The following is a 15606-nucleotide window of genomic DNA, read 5'->3' on the forward strand; positions in this document are numbered from 1 at the left end:
CTGAGGTCTTTTCCAACCCAACTGATTCTGTGATTTCCCGCGGTACCCCTCTATTCTTCCCTCCTCCCTTCCTGCCCGAGGCAGGCGGAGCTCAGCCGTGGTGGGAAGGAGGGCAGGGGGCTGGAGGAGGAGCCGCCGCTGTCCCTCACCGGGAGGCGCCGCGGCGGCGGCGGGGCGGGAGAGCAGGGGAGGGGCTGCGCCGCCTCACCGCCCGCCCGCCGCCATTTTGGCTGGTACGCGTCGCTTCCGCCGCTGGGAAGTAAACAGAGAGGGAGACAGGGAAGGAGCGACGCGGGCGGGACGGAACGGACCGGACAGCCGGGCTGAGGAGGCGGCGCTGGGGTCGACTTCGGCGGAGAGAGCTGATGTGGCCGGAGCGGAGGCGCCAGCGCGGCCCGAGCCCCGGTTAATGCGAAGCGCAGCAGGGAGCCGCCAGGTGAAGGGACGGGAAAGGGGCGGCAGCGGCGGCGCAGCGGGACCTTCCTCAGGGTGCCAGACCTGGGGAGCGGGGCCCGAGCCGCGGGGCCGGCAGAAGTCGGGGGCTGTGGGAGCCCCGCGGCGCCGCGCCCCGGGCCGGGGCCGGGCCGGAAGGAGCCGACCCTGTGGGGATCCTGCCCCGGGAGTAGCGGGAGAGCCTGAAATCCTAGTCCGCCGTGTTTGTGGGGGTTCGCTGCCTCGCAGCCTTCCTGTGGTAGCTGTGATAAATTGTGAAACCTTCCGTTGTGTGCAGCGGAACGGGTTGTTCGCGGCGATCGGGGTTGGGTTCGTGTCTGGGCCGCCCCCACTGAGAGCCCGTGCCCCCCTTTAGCGCGTCCCTGCTGTTCCCAGAACAGCCTTTCTGTGAGGGGAGAGCAGTGAGCTCACTGGGCTGGTTCCTGGGGAAGCGTTATCAGGAGGGCGTAAACGGCTCTGCACAGTCGTTTGTTTGGTTTGGTTTTGTTGTTTTCTTTCTTTTTTTTTTCTTTTTTGAACTGCCGTTGTGTTCTGGCTGCACCTTACTCGGCAATAAAAACAATGTTGAGCACGTGCTTTGCTCCTCCTCCTCGGTGGCTGAACTGTGTGATTAGGGTTGGACGTGACTTTTGCAAACAAGATAGTGTGGGTTGCGCCCGAGTGCGGAGTTCAGAAACAAGTCGGTAAAATAGGTGGGGAAACTCACTTGGAAAGTCTTAAGGAGTCAGGCATCAGGATTTCACCCATCTCTCTGCCCTGGTAGAGCTGGGTATTTTTGTTGGTTTGGGGTTTCTTGTTACCATCTTGGCTTTTCTGTCAAGATCATAGAATCAGCTGGGTTGGAAGGGACCTCTGAGATCATCAAGTCCAACCCTTGATCCACTACTGCCGTGGTTATTAGACCATGGCACTAAGTGCCACATCCAGTCTTGTCTTAAAAATCTCCAGGGACGGAGAATCCACCAGTTCCCTGGGCAGCCCATTCCAATGTCTGATTCCCCTCTCTGTAAAGAAATTCTTTCTAATATCCGACCTGAACCTCCCCTGGCACAGCTTAAGACCTTGCCCTCTTGTCTTGCTGATTCCAGTTGCCTGGAAGAAGAGACCAACCCCCACCTGGCTACAACCTCCTTTCAGGTAGTTGTAGGGAGTGATGAGGTCTCCCCTGAGCTGCCTCTTCTCCAGGCTGATCTTAGATTCTAAAGCAAAGTTGATTATAGCAGCAACTTGGAAAAACTGGTCAGTGATATGTGTGTCCTGAGTATGCCAGGGAGAGTTAAAAGCAAGATTGATGGTTCAGGCGTTGGTAAGAAGTGATAAATAATCATCCTTTGAAAAATAGGTTGTACCTATACGGTACAATGCTAGCATGGAATTTTGCATCCATGTGTTCTTCGTTGAAAAGTTGGGCTGGGATTCAAAATAGTTTGATTTTTAGACTATCAGATACATTAAGAAAGGTGATCTGAACCACGTGTGCCTGTTCCTAGGCAATATTCCTAAGCCTGTTCCATATTAAATATGCAGAAAGGTTTACTTTCTTAAGTGACCTTATTTTTTTAATAAGTATCTTCTTGGATGGCTCTGCAGACTTCTGTAGGCAAATCTGCATTCTTTGAATTTTGTATTTGTTTTATTATTACACAGGCTGAAAGCAGTTACATTTTTTAAAAACTATTCCAATACTTTAAGTTCTGAAACAAGGGGCCAAAAGTTAGATGACAAAACAGTCATGCAGTTCTTAAAATCATATTTTTTAGTCTTGAGCTTAGACATTTTTTTTCTCTTTGGAAAAAGTTCCAACAAGAAAATATTTTTGAAAAGTTATACTTATCTCTCTTTTTAATTACTAGAGCGTCCAAGACGTCAGTAACAAAAAAGTCTGGAATTGTTTTTTTCCCGTCCCCTGCTTTGCAAGCCATGGCACTTAGAACATGTAACATCTTATTTTCTTGGAAGAATGTGACCTGAAATTCATCATCAATATAGCTCTAGTGATGGCTTTATTATCTTTTTTTTTTTTTTTAAATTCGCTATTGATGAAAACATGGGACAGTTCCCCACAACTTCCAAGAGTGGGTTTTGATCTGTAACCAGCATATATTTATCTACTTAGAACTCATCCCAGTTAGCTCAGAGGTGCAGATTGAGTTGTCTGTTGATGACCTGGTCCCCTCCTATCAGCACATCTCAGAGGCCTTTTTTCCAGTTTTGTCAGTGGCAGCTCACTCCTGGTCTTTTCTAAAAGGGAGAGAAAAAGTAAAGAAAAAACCCCCCTATCTTAATGCAGTGATAAAAGTAGCATACCTAACCAGAAAATTTATGCACATGTATTACCTTACTAGCAGAAGATGAGACAGGATCTCTCTGTAAGGAAGACTCGGAGAGCCAAGTCTTAGCAGTACCTTGTGTAGCTTTTTCCAGATTAATGAGAGATGGCTTTGGATAGACTTAGACATCAAACACACTGTCCTAAATTTGGCAAGGGAATAGCTTGCCTGTGGTAAATGCTTATTATAACCTAGTTGTTTGGAATATCTGTTTAGCCTAAAATTTAAAGGAATGTTGCATTTCAAACTTTCTTATTATAAATATTATTCTTGTCCTGTAGTGAGTAAACTGGCTTATTATAAATATTATTCTTGTCCTGTGGTGAGTAGTTACCTCAAACAGAAACATGACAGGCTTGTAGTGGATTTGCTAATTAATTCTTGATTAGTTATAAATTTAATTCAGATTTCACAGTTGCAAAATCCACTTTCTTTGTATTTTTGTTAATTGCAGAGGGTTCTGAGTCACTGTTCAGTTTTCTTGCTTTTCTTCTGTTATTGGCTCAGTAGCAGAACTCTCTTGGGCAGAAAGCTTGTTCTGGTACACGAGTCATGTTTTGCATAGTCTCACAGTAGAGAGCTGTGAATAACAGTAAATAGTTCTCAGGAAGCAAGTAGACATTTTTGCCCACTACTGTTTTCATCCTCTGCTTGCCCCTAGTTGCTACTGGGATTAAAAAATGAAACTGGAAAAAAATTGAGACAAATACAGTTCATCAGTCTTTCGTGACAGCATGCTCAGGTTTGCTTGCATCATCTTATCAGTGGCTTCACACCTTAAGTGATAGCTTGCTTCTGTCATGTGAGTAGCTAGGATTAAAGTCTTTTAAAGATAGGTAAGGAGGTGCTGGCTTTGAGAAAATAGTCTGTGTGCATTGGATTATAAACAGTATAATTTTTAAGTTGCACTCAGTTTAAAGAAATACTCCAAACTTTTAGTTACTAGCAGTGCATAGCAGGGAAGCTTAACTTTCCAGATCCCAGAAGGATTGGGCATATGAAAGTCTCATACATGTGGTGGTACTTGAATGTAAACCGGAATGATTTTACTGTGTGTGAAGTCTGTGTTTATCTTATAGAAATCAGGAAGATTAGGGGTGCTTATACATGTCAAGCCCATCCCATCCCTGGATTCTCTCATCTTTTTAGAGATTGGAATTGAGCATATTGTAGTTTAGTGTGAGGTCTTATTCGTAGCTCTTCAGGACATGATGTGCATCCTATTGAGGCTTTTAAAAATCAGATGCTAAGTTCAGTTGTAAGATACCATGTACAAAAGAACACATTTTGAACAAAACCCAATGCTAGATTTATTTCAGATATGTGTAGTGGTAGGGGGGTTTCTCTTTAATAATGTAACGTATGGTAGAACTTCAGTTTGTTACATCATTATTGAAAAAGTATATGCTGTGGAGAGTGAGATAACCTTTTGCCTCAGGCTTGCTGAATTTGATATAATTTTGCAGAAAGTTTTCTGACCCTTCTGTAAACCTTTTTTGTAGGTTGAAACTTCCAGGCTGTTACTGGAAATCTTTCATAATCCTTATTTTTTGTTAGTTGAAAAAATGAAGCACACCAGTGTTCTTGATGAAATATGTTTTCAAGGATACTGATTTAAAACAGATGCCTATGGAATTAATGTCATTTAAATAAATAAATACATTTTAAAAAGAAAATGTCTGAGGGGAAAAAAAATATTTGGTCAGATACAACATCTGCAGTATGCAGTGTCTGCAAGCCTGCATACATTCTTTATTTACTTCCTTACCTATTTTTTTCTTCCACAGTTTCAAGTGTTGTTTCTAATGAATAGGACTGGGGCAGCAATATGAATGTCAGTGTTCAAAATTTGTTTAGAGTATTATCTTTGGATTTAGTAGAACAGTGGAGCGATAATCAACAAAGCAGTAAAACAAATTAGGTTCAAAATGTTCTCAAGCACAAAAATAAACCACTGAGAGTGAATATTATAAATGGGTTGGCACTGTTAATGATTAAAGAAGTAATATTAAACATATCAGTTTAGATGATAATATTGTTTCTAGACTACTACTTCAGTTTCATTGTTACTTGGGTTTTTTCCCTTTTTATATGGCAGGGAAAAAAAACCCTGCAAAAGTGTCATTGCAAAAAACATCCTTTTTCACCTTCATAGTTTTCTATTAATATTGTTCTCAGCTCTGTTCTCAGAATTTCTTTTTTTATTATTTCTGTAGAATGAAACGAGGAAGGAAAACTAATGAGGCCAACAACAGTTCATTGGGAGAGACAACTGAGAAGGAAAGCAAGAGACACAAGGTTACAGAGAAGAAAGCCATCGTTGTGCAGAGTCCTGACTGGGCGAACCTGCTTCAAGACGTTATCCTGCAGGTGTTTCAGTACTTGCCCCTTCTGGATCGTGCTCATGCGTCCCAGGTCTGCCGAAGCTGGAACCAAGTGTTTCATATGCCAGATCTCTGGAGGTGTTTTGAGTTTGAACTGAATCAACCAGCTACATCGAACTTGAGGACCACACATCCTGAACTAATCAAGCAAATAATAAAAAGGCATTCCAATCACCTGCAGTATGTAAGCTTCAAGGTAGTGTATTTTATAGGCTTTTTAAAAAACATTTTTATTTTAGAAGAAATATGACATTGTAGTAAAAGGCCTTGTTTTCCAGCTTAGTATACTGAAGAAATGGGTTCTCTAAATGGACATGTAGACATGGAGGTTACCTGCTAATTAATTTGTCTCTTTTAGGTGTATTTTCACCTAAATATTTCACCTAAATACCAAAACTTGGAATAAATCCTGAACATACCTTTTCACTGCCTTCATTCTGTTAGATGGAAATTTCTTTGTTTGGTGGTGTGGTATTTTTGATTTTTATTTTTTTTTCCCATTTTTCTTGTAGCAGCTTAGCTGCTTAAAATTCTGCCTCAGTGAGTGGACAGAAATACTTCGGTTCTGATACAACTGTATGTTTGGGTTCCTGCCTCAGAATTAAGTTTGATCAAGATGCATAAATTGAGCATTTCCCCATTTCACATCCTGTAGGGAGTTGGATCTAATATTCATGGTAAGAAAACATCTAATATGCAGAGTGACTTCAGTACTATTAGTCAGCAACTAGTAGTTTTAATATTAAATTGTATGGGATTGTCTACTCAGCACAACTGTGTTTCAGTTAACTGAAAAAGTACATGGAATTTGCACAGGATGGTGTGTGTACTGATTGTGCCTGGCTGAGAAGTACCATTTGGTGAGAATTGGTTCTCTTAACATATGGAATTGTTTTCAGCAGATGAAAACCTTTAGTGGTAGCTTACCTATCACTGTGTTTTGGAAGGATGCTGTGAAACTCATGGCAGTGTATGCATCAGCTGTGTGAGAAATTTGGAAAGGAAATGACCTCTGCAGCAAGACAAACATACTAGTTTATGAGATCAGGCAGTTCTAATGTAGGAATCATCAGCATGTGGGTAGCTGAGGCACCTCTGCCTGATCACATGTATTGCTACTGCTTGATTCCAGTACCAGATGCGAGCTGTTATCGCAAGGTTTGCCGGGCTTTTATCAGTGTCCAAATAAAGAAAACTTACAGCTCTAGTGGAATGACCTTCCGGTGTCTTTTCTGCTGTCTGCATTTCTTTACACTAAGTCATTTTGAAGAATTTCAGATGCCCTTCTTTGGTAGGGCAATACTCGCATCATTTCTTGAAATTGTTGCTTCAGTTGTCCTTCGGTGTTGCAGAATACACGAGGTACACTGACTGACTGTTACTCTGTAAAGGCTGAAAACATGAGGGGTGTCTTTTGTAGGCAAGCAGGATTGGATTGTTGACAGTGAAGTTTTTTCAGTGTGTGTTTGAGCAGAAAATGAACATTCACTGGATTTACATCTGTTGCTGACAAGGTAGTGTGGCTTATGGTAGGCTTAAATTTGATCCTGTGATCAAACTTTATACTGTTCTATAGGTTTGCAAAGCCTACTGTGTGTAAGGGGTTATTCAGAAAGCATGTCTGAGTGTCAGGGGAAATCCACTGGAGACACAAGAAGTGACTGGGTTGTATAGCAAACTGACTAATGAAGGTTTTGGGGTTTGTGTTTTTGTGGTGGTTTTTTTTTTTTTTTAGTTTTGTGGTTTTTGGTTTGATTTTTTTTTTTGGTAGATTATCCATTGCATATCTGTTGCGGTATTAATGATGAAGGGCCAGTCATATAGGTTCATATGATAATGCAGCTAACTCTCCAGCAACTCAATATTATGAACTCAGTCACTGTAAAAAGAAGCAGTTTTTGCACCCAGTAAAGGATTTACAGAATTGCTGCATTTTAGTAAGGAAGAATGTAAAGAGGAGTTGGAGTAGGCTCTGGACCCAAATGAACCTCCAATTCCTTATTATTTGATGTGGATTGAGTATCTTGAAACAAACTGTGTAGTTGACCCCTCACCATGCTATATTTTACCAAAGTGTTTAGCAGAGTAGTAAATTTTTAGCAAAGTATCTTGGATTTTTTGTATATACTTTTTGGAAAAAAAAAGAATGATGTTGATTGATTCTCAGTGAGGTGTTTTGTGAGGGTTTTTTGACGTCACATTGCAGAAGGTAAAATGAAATAAAAAGTTAGAATATGTTTGATGCAGTGCTTTCTGAACGTGCAATCCCATTTTGTTTTAAGGTGGACAGTAGCAAGGAATCTGCAGAAGCAGCTTGTGATATTTTATCCCAGCTTGTGAATTGCTCTCTGAAAACACTTGGGCTAATTTCAACTGCCCGGCCAAGCTTCATGGATTTACCAAAGGTATTTTAATATGAATATTTTTCTATTGCAGAGCATTGCAGTGTTTCATACAGTACTTCTATAACTTTATGAAAAGTTCTATCATAGGAATATGGATCTTTGGTAAAGAAAACTTTATTACTGGGCTCTATTAAAGGGAGGAACTGAGATGTACTGCAAGGATATCTAAAGTTCCACTTATTCTCTGAATCATGTGAGATCTTAGGCCTGACCTTGTTCTTTCAAGTCCTCCTGTCTTTTGACCCCAATGTAGAACTGAACAGTGTGGTGCAAGTCAAGAGGCTAGCTGCTTCAGGTCTGTGTAATTGTGCTGTGGGGGATGTTTAGGACACAGTGATAATCAAATGAGGGGTAGAGTTTTATTCCTGGGGACTTGCCACAGGGCTTGTATGATCAGTGAGCTCTCTTTGGAAAACAACGTGGTCGTGATTTTCAGTATGTCGTGTCATGCAGTCAAGCATCAGCTTCTTAGGTGAAGTGCAGTGTATTTCTGAAATTTTCAGTCAGATTTTTGCCTTACAAGTTTACCAAAAATCAGATCTTGATAGAAGGCATCTGATCTACAAGATAACAAATCTATTACGCATGCTCCTAAAGAATTCCTGCTAGTGAGGTATACTATTGGTAAGGAGCAGGAGAGTGGTTGTGAAGAGCAGGACATAACTAGACTATTAGCTAGATCCTAGTGATGTCATTGCTGGTGATGGCACAAGGACAAGGAGGAACTATAGACAGCCAAGGGAAAGGAAGTAGGTTATAGGGCTTAAGCAAGGTTACCTACAGAAGGATTATCAATTACTGTCCTTACCAGTGGTCACAGCCACATCATGTAGTTCTCTTGAATATGTATTTTTAATCCTTGATTTTTTTCAAAGAGGCTTTCCAGGTATTTAACTAGTTTTGGTATGATTTTTTCCTTTTTTGATGTGCTTTGAGTTGTGATGACAAGAAAACCTGAATGTAGTGAAAACAATCCACATTCTCAGTGAGTTGAGAATACTTTGTCCTTTCAGCTCTTGCTTATTGTTTTCTTTCTTGATCTGAATGTTGTTGTAGCTCTCTTATTTAGCTGTCTTTGGAGGGATATGTTATGGTCCTATTCTTCTTGCTGAGTAATTATTTGTAGTTATTCATGCTATGGTCTTAGCTTCAAGGCTTCTAAAATACAGGCTTCCTGGTTTTGTTCCCAATAGGTTTACACATGGTCTTTAAAAAATGTATTCAGAATGAACCAAAATCAGCTCTGGGCATAATTTACCTTTTGATGTTTACTTCTCAAATAATACTGTCACTGGCATATGGGACCGGCAGTGATTTTAAAATTTTCCTGGACCACTAATGAAACTAAAGAATTGAATTGGACCATGGCTGAGTTCTTGAGGGAAGCCCTTAGTAACAGGCCCATTAGATGAGAAGAACACAAAGATGAACGGATTTGAGAAATGGGTAATATTATACAGTGGTTTGGGTTTTTTTTATGGTGTGTTTTTTAAAAATTATTTTTATCACACTGTATAGGAGGTCTGAACTACTTTGCATTATCCTTATCAGTGCTCTTGTGTTTTCAAGTAACAACATGACATCGGGCAAATGTTTGTAAATCATTTTTAGGACGGTGTTGCTAGTCTTTTCACTAAGTGCATTCTACATAAATCTTTTAAAGAGTCATATTACAGGCTACATATGTGGCAGTATTGAAAAGATGGGCTTTTACATGTTGGGATATTGCCTGTTTTCCGTTAGCTCTTCAAACTAGAAGTTTCGAGTTACTTGTTTTTACAAACGTGGTTAACTTTCTTTGCCTTTTTATTTAACAGCCTTCTTAGTGAAGGGAATTAATTTCTAAATATAGAGAATAAAAACACAGTGCTAATCCTTTCAGAATACAGAGTGGAAATGTTATTAAATTATTATTAAATATTAATATAATAATTAAAACATGAACGTATTTTATAATATAAATTATATTAAAGCACCTTTTCTTTTGTACGTAACATATGTAATCAGCATATTGCCAGTAGAATTGGAGCGATCCCTAAAGCTAAAGTGCCTAAAGGTTCTGAGTTGCACTTGTTTCCATTTGTATGAACAGACTTTGAAAGTTTGTGTTAGCATGAAAATACTAATTCCTTTTCTAAATCTAATTGTGTGTGAGTTTCATCAAAATTCACAAACATATCAGGTAAGAATGAATGAATACTGTTGCCAGGCCTTCTCTCATATAATTTTATTTAGGACTTGCGCATGAGGCTCAGAGTGAAACAGTATTGAAATCAAAGTAGCAGGTCATTTTATGGAAACTTAATATAGGACAAGGAGAAAATACTTTTTTTAAGTCTTTTGTTCACTCAGTCTTGTAAGAAATCATGAAGATAAGCTAATTATTTGCTTCCTCCATATCACAAGTGGTTTCTACAAGCACTGCTGTATCTGCTCCTTAGTCTATGTTTCCCAAGTTAAAGGTACCTTGGGCTCTGTCTTTACTAATAGGTTTCAGTGGTTATGTAAAAATGCTGAGGAGCAACTTTGAGCACTGGACCTACATTATCTATGCTGCTTAATCAGTAATTAATTGGTCACTTGCTCCTTGGCTCCGTTTGGACCACTCCAGTGAGCAGCTTTCCAAGATAAATCCATTCAAAACCTAAATCCTCTGGGTGGGTGGTAGGCAGGCAGTAGTATCGTTTGCTTCAAATACAACATTACAGAGTTGCCACTCCTGACCTGATTTGCATCTCACCAATGCAGTACAACTTGCCATGTGGGAATTCCTCTTCTAGAAGATGCTCTGTTTAGAGTGTGACTTGCAAATTATTCTCAAAACTAGGGCTTCTGGACTTTCCCTTTGCTCATGGTCTTTCTCTAGATTTAAATTTGTACAGTGAATTGTCCAGGGTCAGGTTCTGGATTTGCATTTAATGTTGGACATTCTGATTTGCGCCATACATAGACTAATAGCAAAAAGTTATTACACTTCCTCTACTAAAAAATGTCAGATTTAGTATTAATTTTAGTTATGCAATAACAAAAGAATGCTTTTTCAGCAAATGCTGTCAGTAAGTACAAGAAAACTAAGATTGCAGTGTACAGTATAAAACCACTGAGATTTTTACTTCAGATCCTGTTTCATTTACACTTTCTTTTTTTTCTAGTCTCACTTTATTTCTGCACTGACAGTAGTGTTTGTAAACTCCAAATCCCTCTCTTCACTCAAGATTGATGATACACCAGTAGATGATCCATCTCTCAAAGTGCTCGTGGCTAATAATAGTGACACACTCAAACTGTTGAAAATGAGCAGTTGTCCTCATGTTTCTCCAGCTGGTAAGCTGCTGTGGTTTTGTGGGATCGTTTTGGTTTTTTGTTGTTGTTGTTGCTTGGGGTTTTTTTATGATGCAGGCATTAAATTCTGTCTGAATTTAATGGGGAGGGAGGATGAGTGTGGTATTTACAGCACCTGTCACTGAAGAAAGTTCTTTCAAGTGGAGGTCAGGCCAACTATCCTGCCACTTGCAGAGTGACTACTGAGCTAATAGTGCATGTCTGTTGTGGGCAAACAACTAATCTCATGTGGAACTTAAAGAGTATGTATTGGCTTAATAGTGCACTACTTTTGCAATGACTAAGTATTCCAGTATAGTCAAGCTTTTTGGAACGCGACTTCCTTTTCCACATTTTATTATGTGTGGGTTTTGAGTGTTGCCATATCATGGACTATGAAGATGCTGCTTTAGTCGTTCTGAAGGAAAGCAGTTTGATCTCTTGCTGGAGAATAAGTGCAGACAGCATCAACACAGTGGAGATGAGACTGAGCTCTGCAGAACTTCTGCTGTTACCAAAGCATTAACACTCTGTGTCAGCAGCAAGAATGAAGTCTGCTTGTAGCAGAATGAAATGAGTCAAGATTGCACAAACCTTCGGCAAATGTTAATTCTATGAACTTCAACAATGCACAGCAAGTTTAAGATTTATTCACAGCCTGTCGGCTTAACACTTAGAGTTTTTCACTGAGAAATGGAAGAGGAATTGTAAATGAGATGCTGGCAACTTAGTTTGATTCCTCTTCTGAGGATGAGTGGAAACTACTGTAGTTATCATAACTTTGTTCATGCAAATATATTGCAGTTGGAAGTGTTAGGTATATTATGTGTAAAATTCACCAGCAGGATTCCTAATATGTGCGGAAAACTGTACTATAGAAGAGGGCATGTTACTGTAGTGATAACAAACAAAACAGACTTAATACCTTTTGCAGGTGTAGCGCTCAGACAAAACCTCGTGTTTGGTTTTGTATAAAAAAAGTCCTGAAAGTGCAGGTTTGTTATGCAGCAGATTGGTCCAGCAAAGTGTTCACCAGCACATAAACTGTAATGTCATTTTGTCCAAAGCTTTGTAATCATAGATAGGGGATTGCTTAAATTGGTTTTTCTGACTTAAAATTGTTTCTTGAGAATCTTTGTGTCTGAGAAGTATATGAGCCATAATATGTCTGTCAGGAGGAATGTTAAATGCTATGTTCTCAGCCCCTCTATTAATGGAAAGGCCGTATCCCACATTTCACAGGTTTCTGGGTCACATGAAATGCAGAGGACTTGGATGCTTTTTTTAGTGCTTTTTATTTTTTTTCAGTACTGTTACCAGTATGGTACCATCGCTTCTATGTACAAATAGGATAAGTGGAAACCTTAGACCGAACTGAATTCTTTTTGTTAATGTTTTTGTCTTCTGTGAGCAGCAGGTTATATTAATTCATTAAAGGGAGAGTCTGGAAATTGCTGTTCTAGAAATTACTGCTCCCAATTTTTAGTGTTTTGCCGCCTTTTTTTGCTGTAGCTTTTCCAGATTTAAATATTTATACTTCATTAGAAAGAACAAATACTGACTGCAGCAGCTTCTGTATTTAATTAAAATCTAGCATTGATTTTACGTTTGCTTTCTGCAGGTGACAAAACTTTTTTTCACAGTTGCTTTGTTGGCCACAGAGGAGACAGCAGTTCTTACAGCACAGGCTAGGGGAATACTTTTACTATGAGTAAGGACTTTTTACGAAAATGAAGTTGAGTATATGTGGTCTTACAGCAGGGCAGAACAGTCAGAATATGCTATCTTTATATTTGTCACTTCTGTTTATATATTTGTTAACTTCTTTGTTTCCCGAGCAAAATAGTGATGTAGTCGCATTGTGCATGTCTGTCTTGAACTGTGTAGGTGCAAAGAGGTCACAAGGTCGTGCTTGTGAAAAAGATTAATTTTCACATTGTCCAGTATGATTTTGTTTTGATGTTAGGTCTTGGTTGCATGTTAAAATAGGTGGTCTTTGCACTCTCCTGACGTACATAAACAAATGCACTCCTACGTTTCTTGTTCAGTTATTAGTACATTTATCTGTGCAGCCCCTCTCATAATGTTCTGTTCTGCCAGGTATCCTTTGCGTGGCTGACCAGTGCCATGGCTTACGTGAGTTGGCCCTGAACTACCACCTGCTGAGTGATGAGCTGCTGCTTGCTTTGTCTTCTGAAAAGCACGTCAGGTTAGAACACTTGCGCATTGACGTTGTCAGTGAAAATCCTGGGCAGACTCAGTTCCACACGATTCAGAAGAGCAGCTGGGATGCTTTCATCAAGCATTCTCCTAAAGTAAATTTAGTAATGTACTTTTTCTTGTACGAGGAAGAGTTTGACCCGTTCTTTCGTTACGAAATACCTGTCACTCACCTTTACTTCGGAAGATCAGTAAGCAAAGACGTACTTGGCCGCGTTGGAATGACGTGTCCTCGGCTGGTTGAACTGGTGGTGTGTGCCAATGGATTGCGGCCGCTGGATGAGGAGCTGATCTGTATTGCCGAGCGGTGCAAGTACCTGTCGGCGGTTGGCCTAGGAGAATGTGAAGTCTCTTGCAGTGCCTTTGTTGAGTTTGTGAAGATGTGTGGCGGTCGTCTCTCTCAGCTTTCTATCATGGAGGAAGTTTTGATTCCTGATCAGAAATACAACTTAGAGCAGATTCATTGGGAAGTTTCAAAGCATCTCGGTAGAGTGTGGTTCCCAGACATGATGCCCACATGGTAAAGTCCTTAAGAGACTCCAGGGCAGATGGAATAGCACCTTAAACCCAAGCTTACCATACTGCGATAAAAGCTTATTTAATAATATAGATTTTACTGCAAGTTAATTCATTGTTTGATTAGAAAATTAATTTTTCTTTTAAAAATTATTTTTGAACTCCAGATCCAAAAATAGAATTGACAGTTCCAAAGCCTGTTTTCATCGAAACAAAAATGAGGTTTGTTTTAGATTTGATCGTTTTCATTGAAAGTGATCTCAAGTGTTTTTGGAAATAAAAAAAAAGGTATCTAAAATATTGAAATACCTGCAAAATACCAGTTTTAATATGCTGTCCTTCTTTGATTTAGATAGTAGTATTGAACGCAACCAGATTTGATCTTAAAAAACCAAAACTCCAACTAAATTGCATGCTTTTGTTGCAGACTGTAGCATTTCTAATCCAGTCACCTAGAGGACAAGATGAAGTTTATAAGTGTTTAGTAGCCTGTGAAATATACACATTGTTACATAAAAATCATAAAAGGCAAGAGAAATACACAGTAATAACAGTTTAGACAATTCAAATAGTAAGTTTGCTACCTTATTCAAACAGTAGTGTGAGCTACCAAAAGCAGTGTGGGGTTTTTTCCCCCCTCTCTACGCATTTTAATGTAGTTTGCTTATGGGGTCTCAGATCTGCATCTAAACCTGTTTTAAGGTACTTTATGTCTAGCTCAGGAAGCGAAAGCATTCTGGGGGAAAATGTAGATACATTGTATTTAAAAATAAATTGTAGTTAATGAGCTTTTCTTGCACATTAACCAGCTTGGCAGCATACAGTGAGATGGAATAATGTACAGTTTATGAAATGAACCCAGCAATGTTATTCTCATGACATGGGTGTGAATAAGGTGAGATAAGAAAGGTGAAATTTGAATGGTGACCAAGAACCTTTTCACAAAACCTTAGACCTTTTGGCTGCTTTCAATTTGAGAGAAATGACATTGTAACAGTTGCTTAAGCTGTATAAACTAACTGTATACTGTAAATCTGTTTCAGAAATGTTTATGTACAAAGTGGATGTTTGATAGATAATCATTTTGTATACCTTTAATTCAGCTAGTTCTGTCAGTTCATAATATTTAAAAACCCAAAAGGAGTAAACTTGGTGAAGTAGAGCGATAGGCAAAAATTTGTTTTGAACATTTGATAAATCAGTTTTATTAAAGGAAATTTTTAGTCTGTAAGTGGTGTAGGCAAGACATTGCCTGTGATCTGGATGTGGCTTGTGACTTCATTTCTTGCTGCCAACAGTTATGTTATTTTCTCTTTGACGTTCCTGATTGGTAACACTAAAGCATTGACGTGACAGCTGCATGTCTGGCAGGTGTGGTCAGCCATCAGCAAGGCAGAGCTGCTCGGGCTGCAGGCTGGGCTGAACTCTCGCTTGAGCTGTACAGCTCCTTCTGGTAGTAAGTAGATTTCCTTCATTTCTGATTTCAGTAATGTTTATCCAGATGTATAGCTCAGTGTCATACACTTACGAGTGTATTTAAGTTCATAACTATATTTTGAGCAAACAATGCTCAGCGGACTGGACATCTTTATAGAGGAGTTAGATGTTTCTGTAGAGCTTTGATTTAAAAATTGCATTTTATGAAATACGCGGGTTTTGTATTAGAATTTGTTAAATTAATGTAATACTATAATTTGCTTTTATTTGTATAAAAGGTGTCAATATATTTAGTCCATAAAAGTAAAAGAGCTCCATGTTTTTTGTAACCTGACTCTCAGAACTGCCTGTATTATAAGGTGGAGTAACACTTGCAATCTGGGGAAGAGGAGGGGTTTTCACTACATTAAAGTGAGGCAATCCCACTAGTAACACAGCCAAAACCTCTTTGGACCTTGACTACAGAGGTCCCGATACTTGCAAGGTAAGTTGCCAACACGTTGGTAGCAGCAATAACTGAAAGGAAAGGTACAACCTAAA

General features: G+C 39.5%; 1 protein-coding gene across 3 annotated transcripts; it reads left to right on the top strand.

Annotated features, from left to right (window-relative positions):
* Positions 1-201: 201 nt before the first annotated feature.
* On the top strand, positions 202-15375 carry FBXL3 (F-box and leucine rich repeat protein 3). Of its 3 annotated transcripts, none has more exons than XM_032677920.1 (5): positions 203-436; positions 5000-5363; positions 7450-7572; positions 10725-10896; positions 12994-15375. In XM_032677920.1, exons 2-5 carry the CDS (start codon positions 5001-5003, stop codon positions 13635-13637), a joined length of 1302 nt encoding a protein of 433 aa, XP_032533811.1. In that variant the 5' UTR covers positions 203-436; position 5000; the 3' UTR covers positions 13638-15375. The 3 variants fall into 3 exon arrangements, with proteins under 3 accessions (XP_032533813.1, XP_032533811.1, XP_032533812.1); XM_032677921.1 differs by lacking the exon at positions 203-436 and adding an exon at positions 863-1145; XM_032677922.1 differs by lacking the exon at positions 7450-7572 and having other exon boundaries at positions 202-436.
* The last annotated feature ends 231 nt before the right edge of the window (positions 15376-15606 follow it).

Source organism: Chiroxiphia lanceolata, chromosome 2, assembly GCF_009829145.1.
Source record: "Chiroxiphia lanceolata isolate bChiLan1 chromosome 2, bChiLan1.pri, whole genome shotgun sequence".
Taxonomy (NCBI): domain Eukaryota; kingdom Metazoa; phylum Chordata; class Aves; order Passeriformes; family Pipridae; genus Chiroxiphia; species Chiroxiphia lanceolata.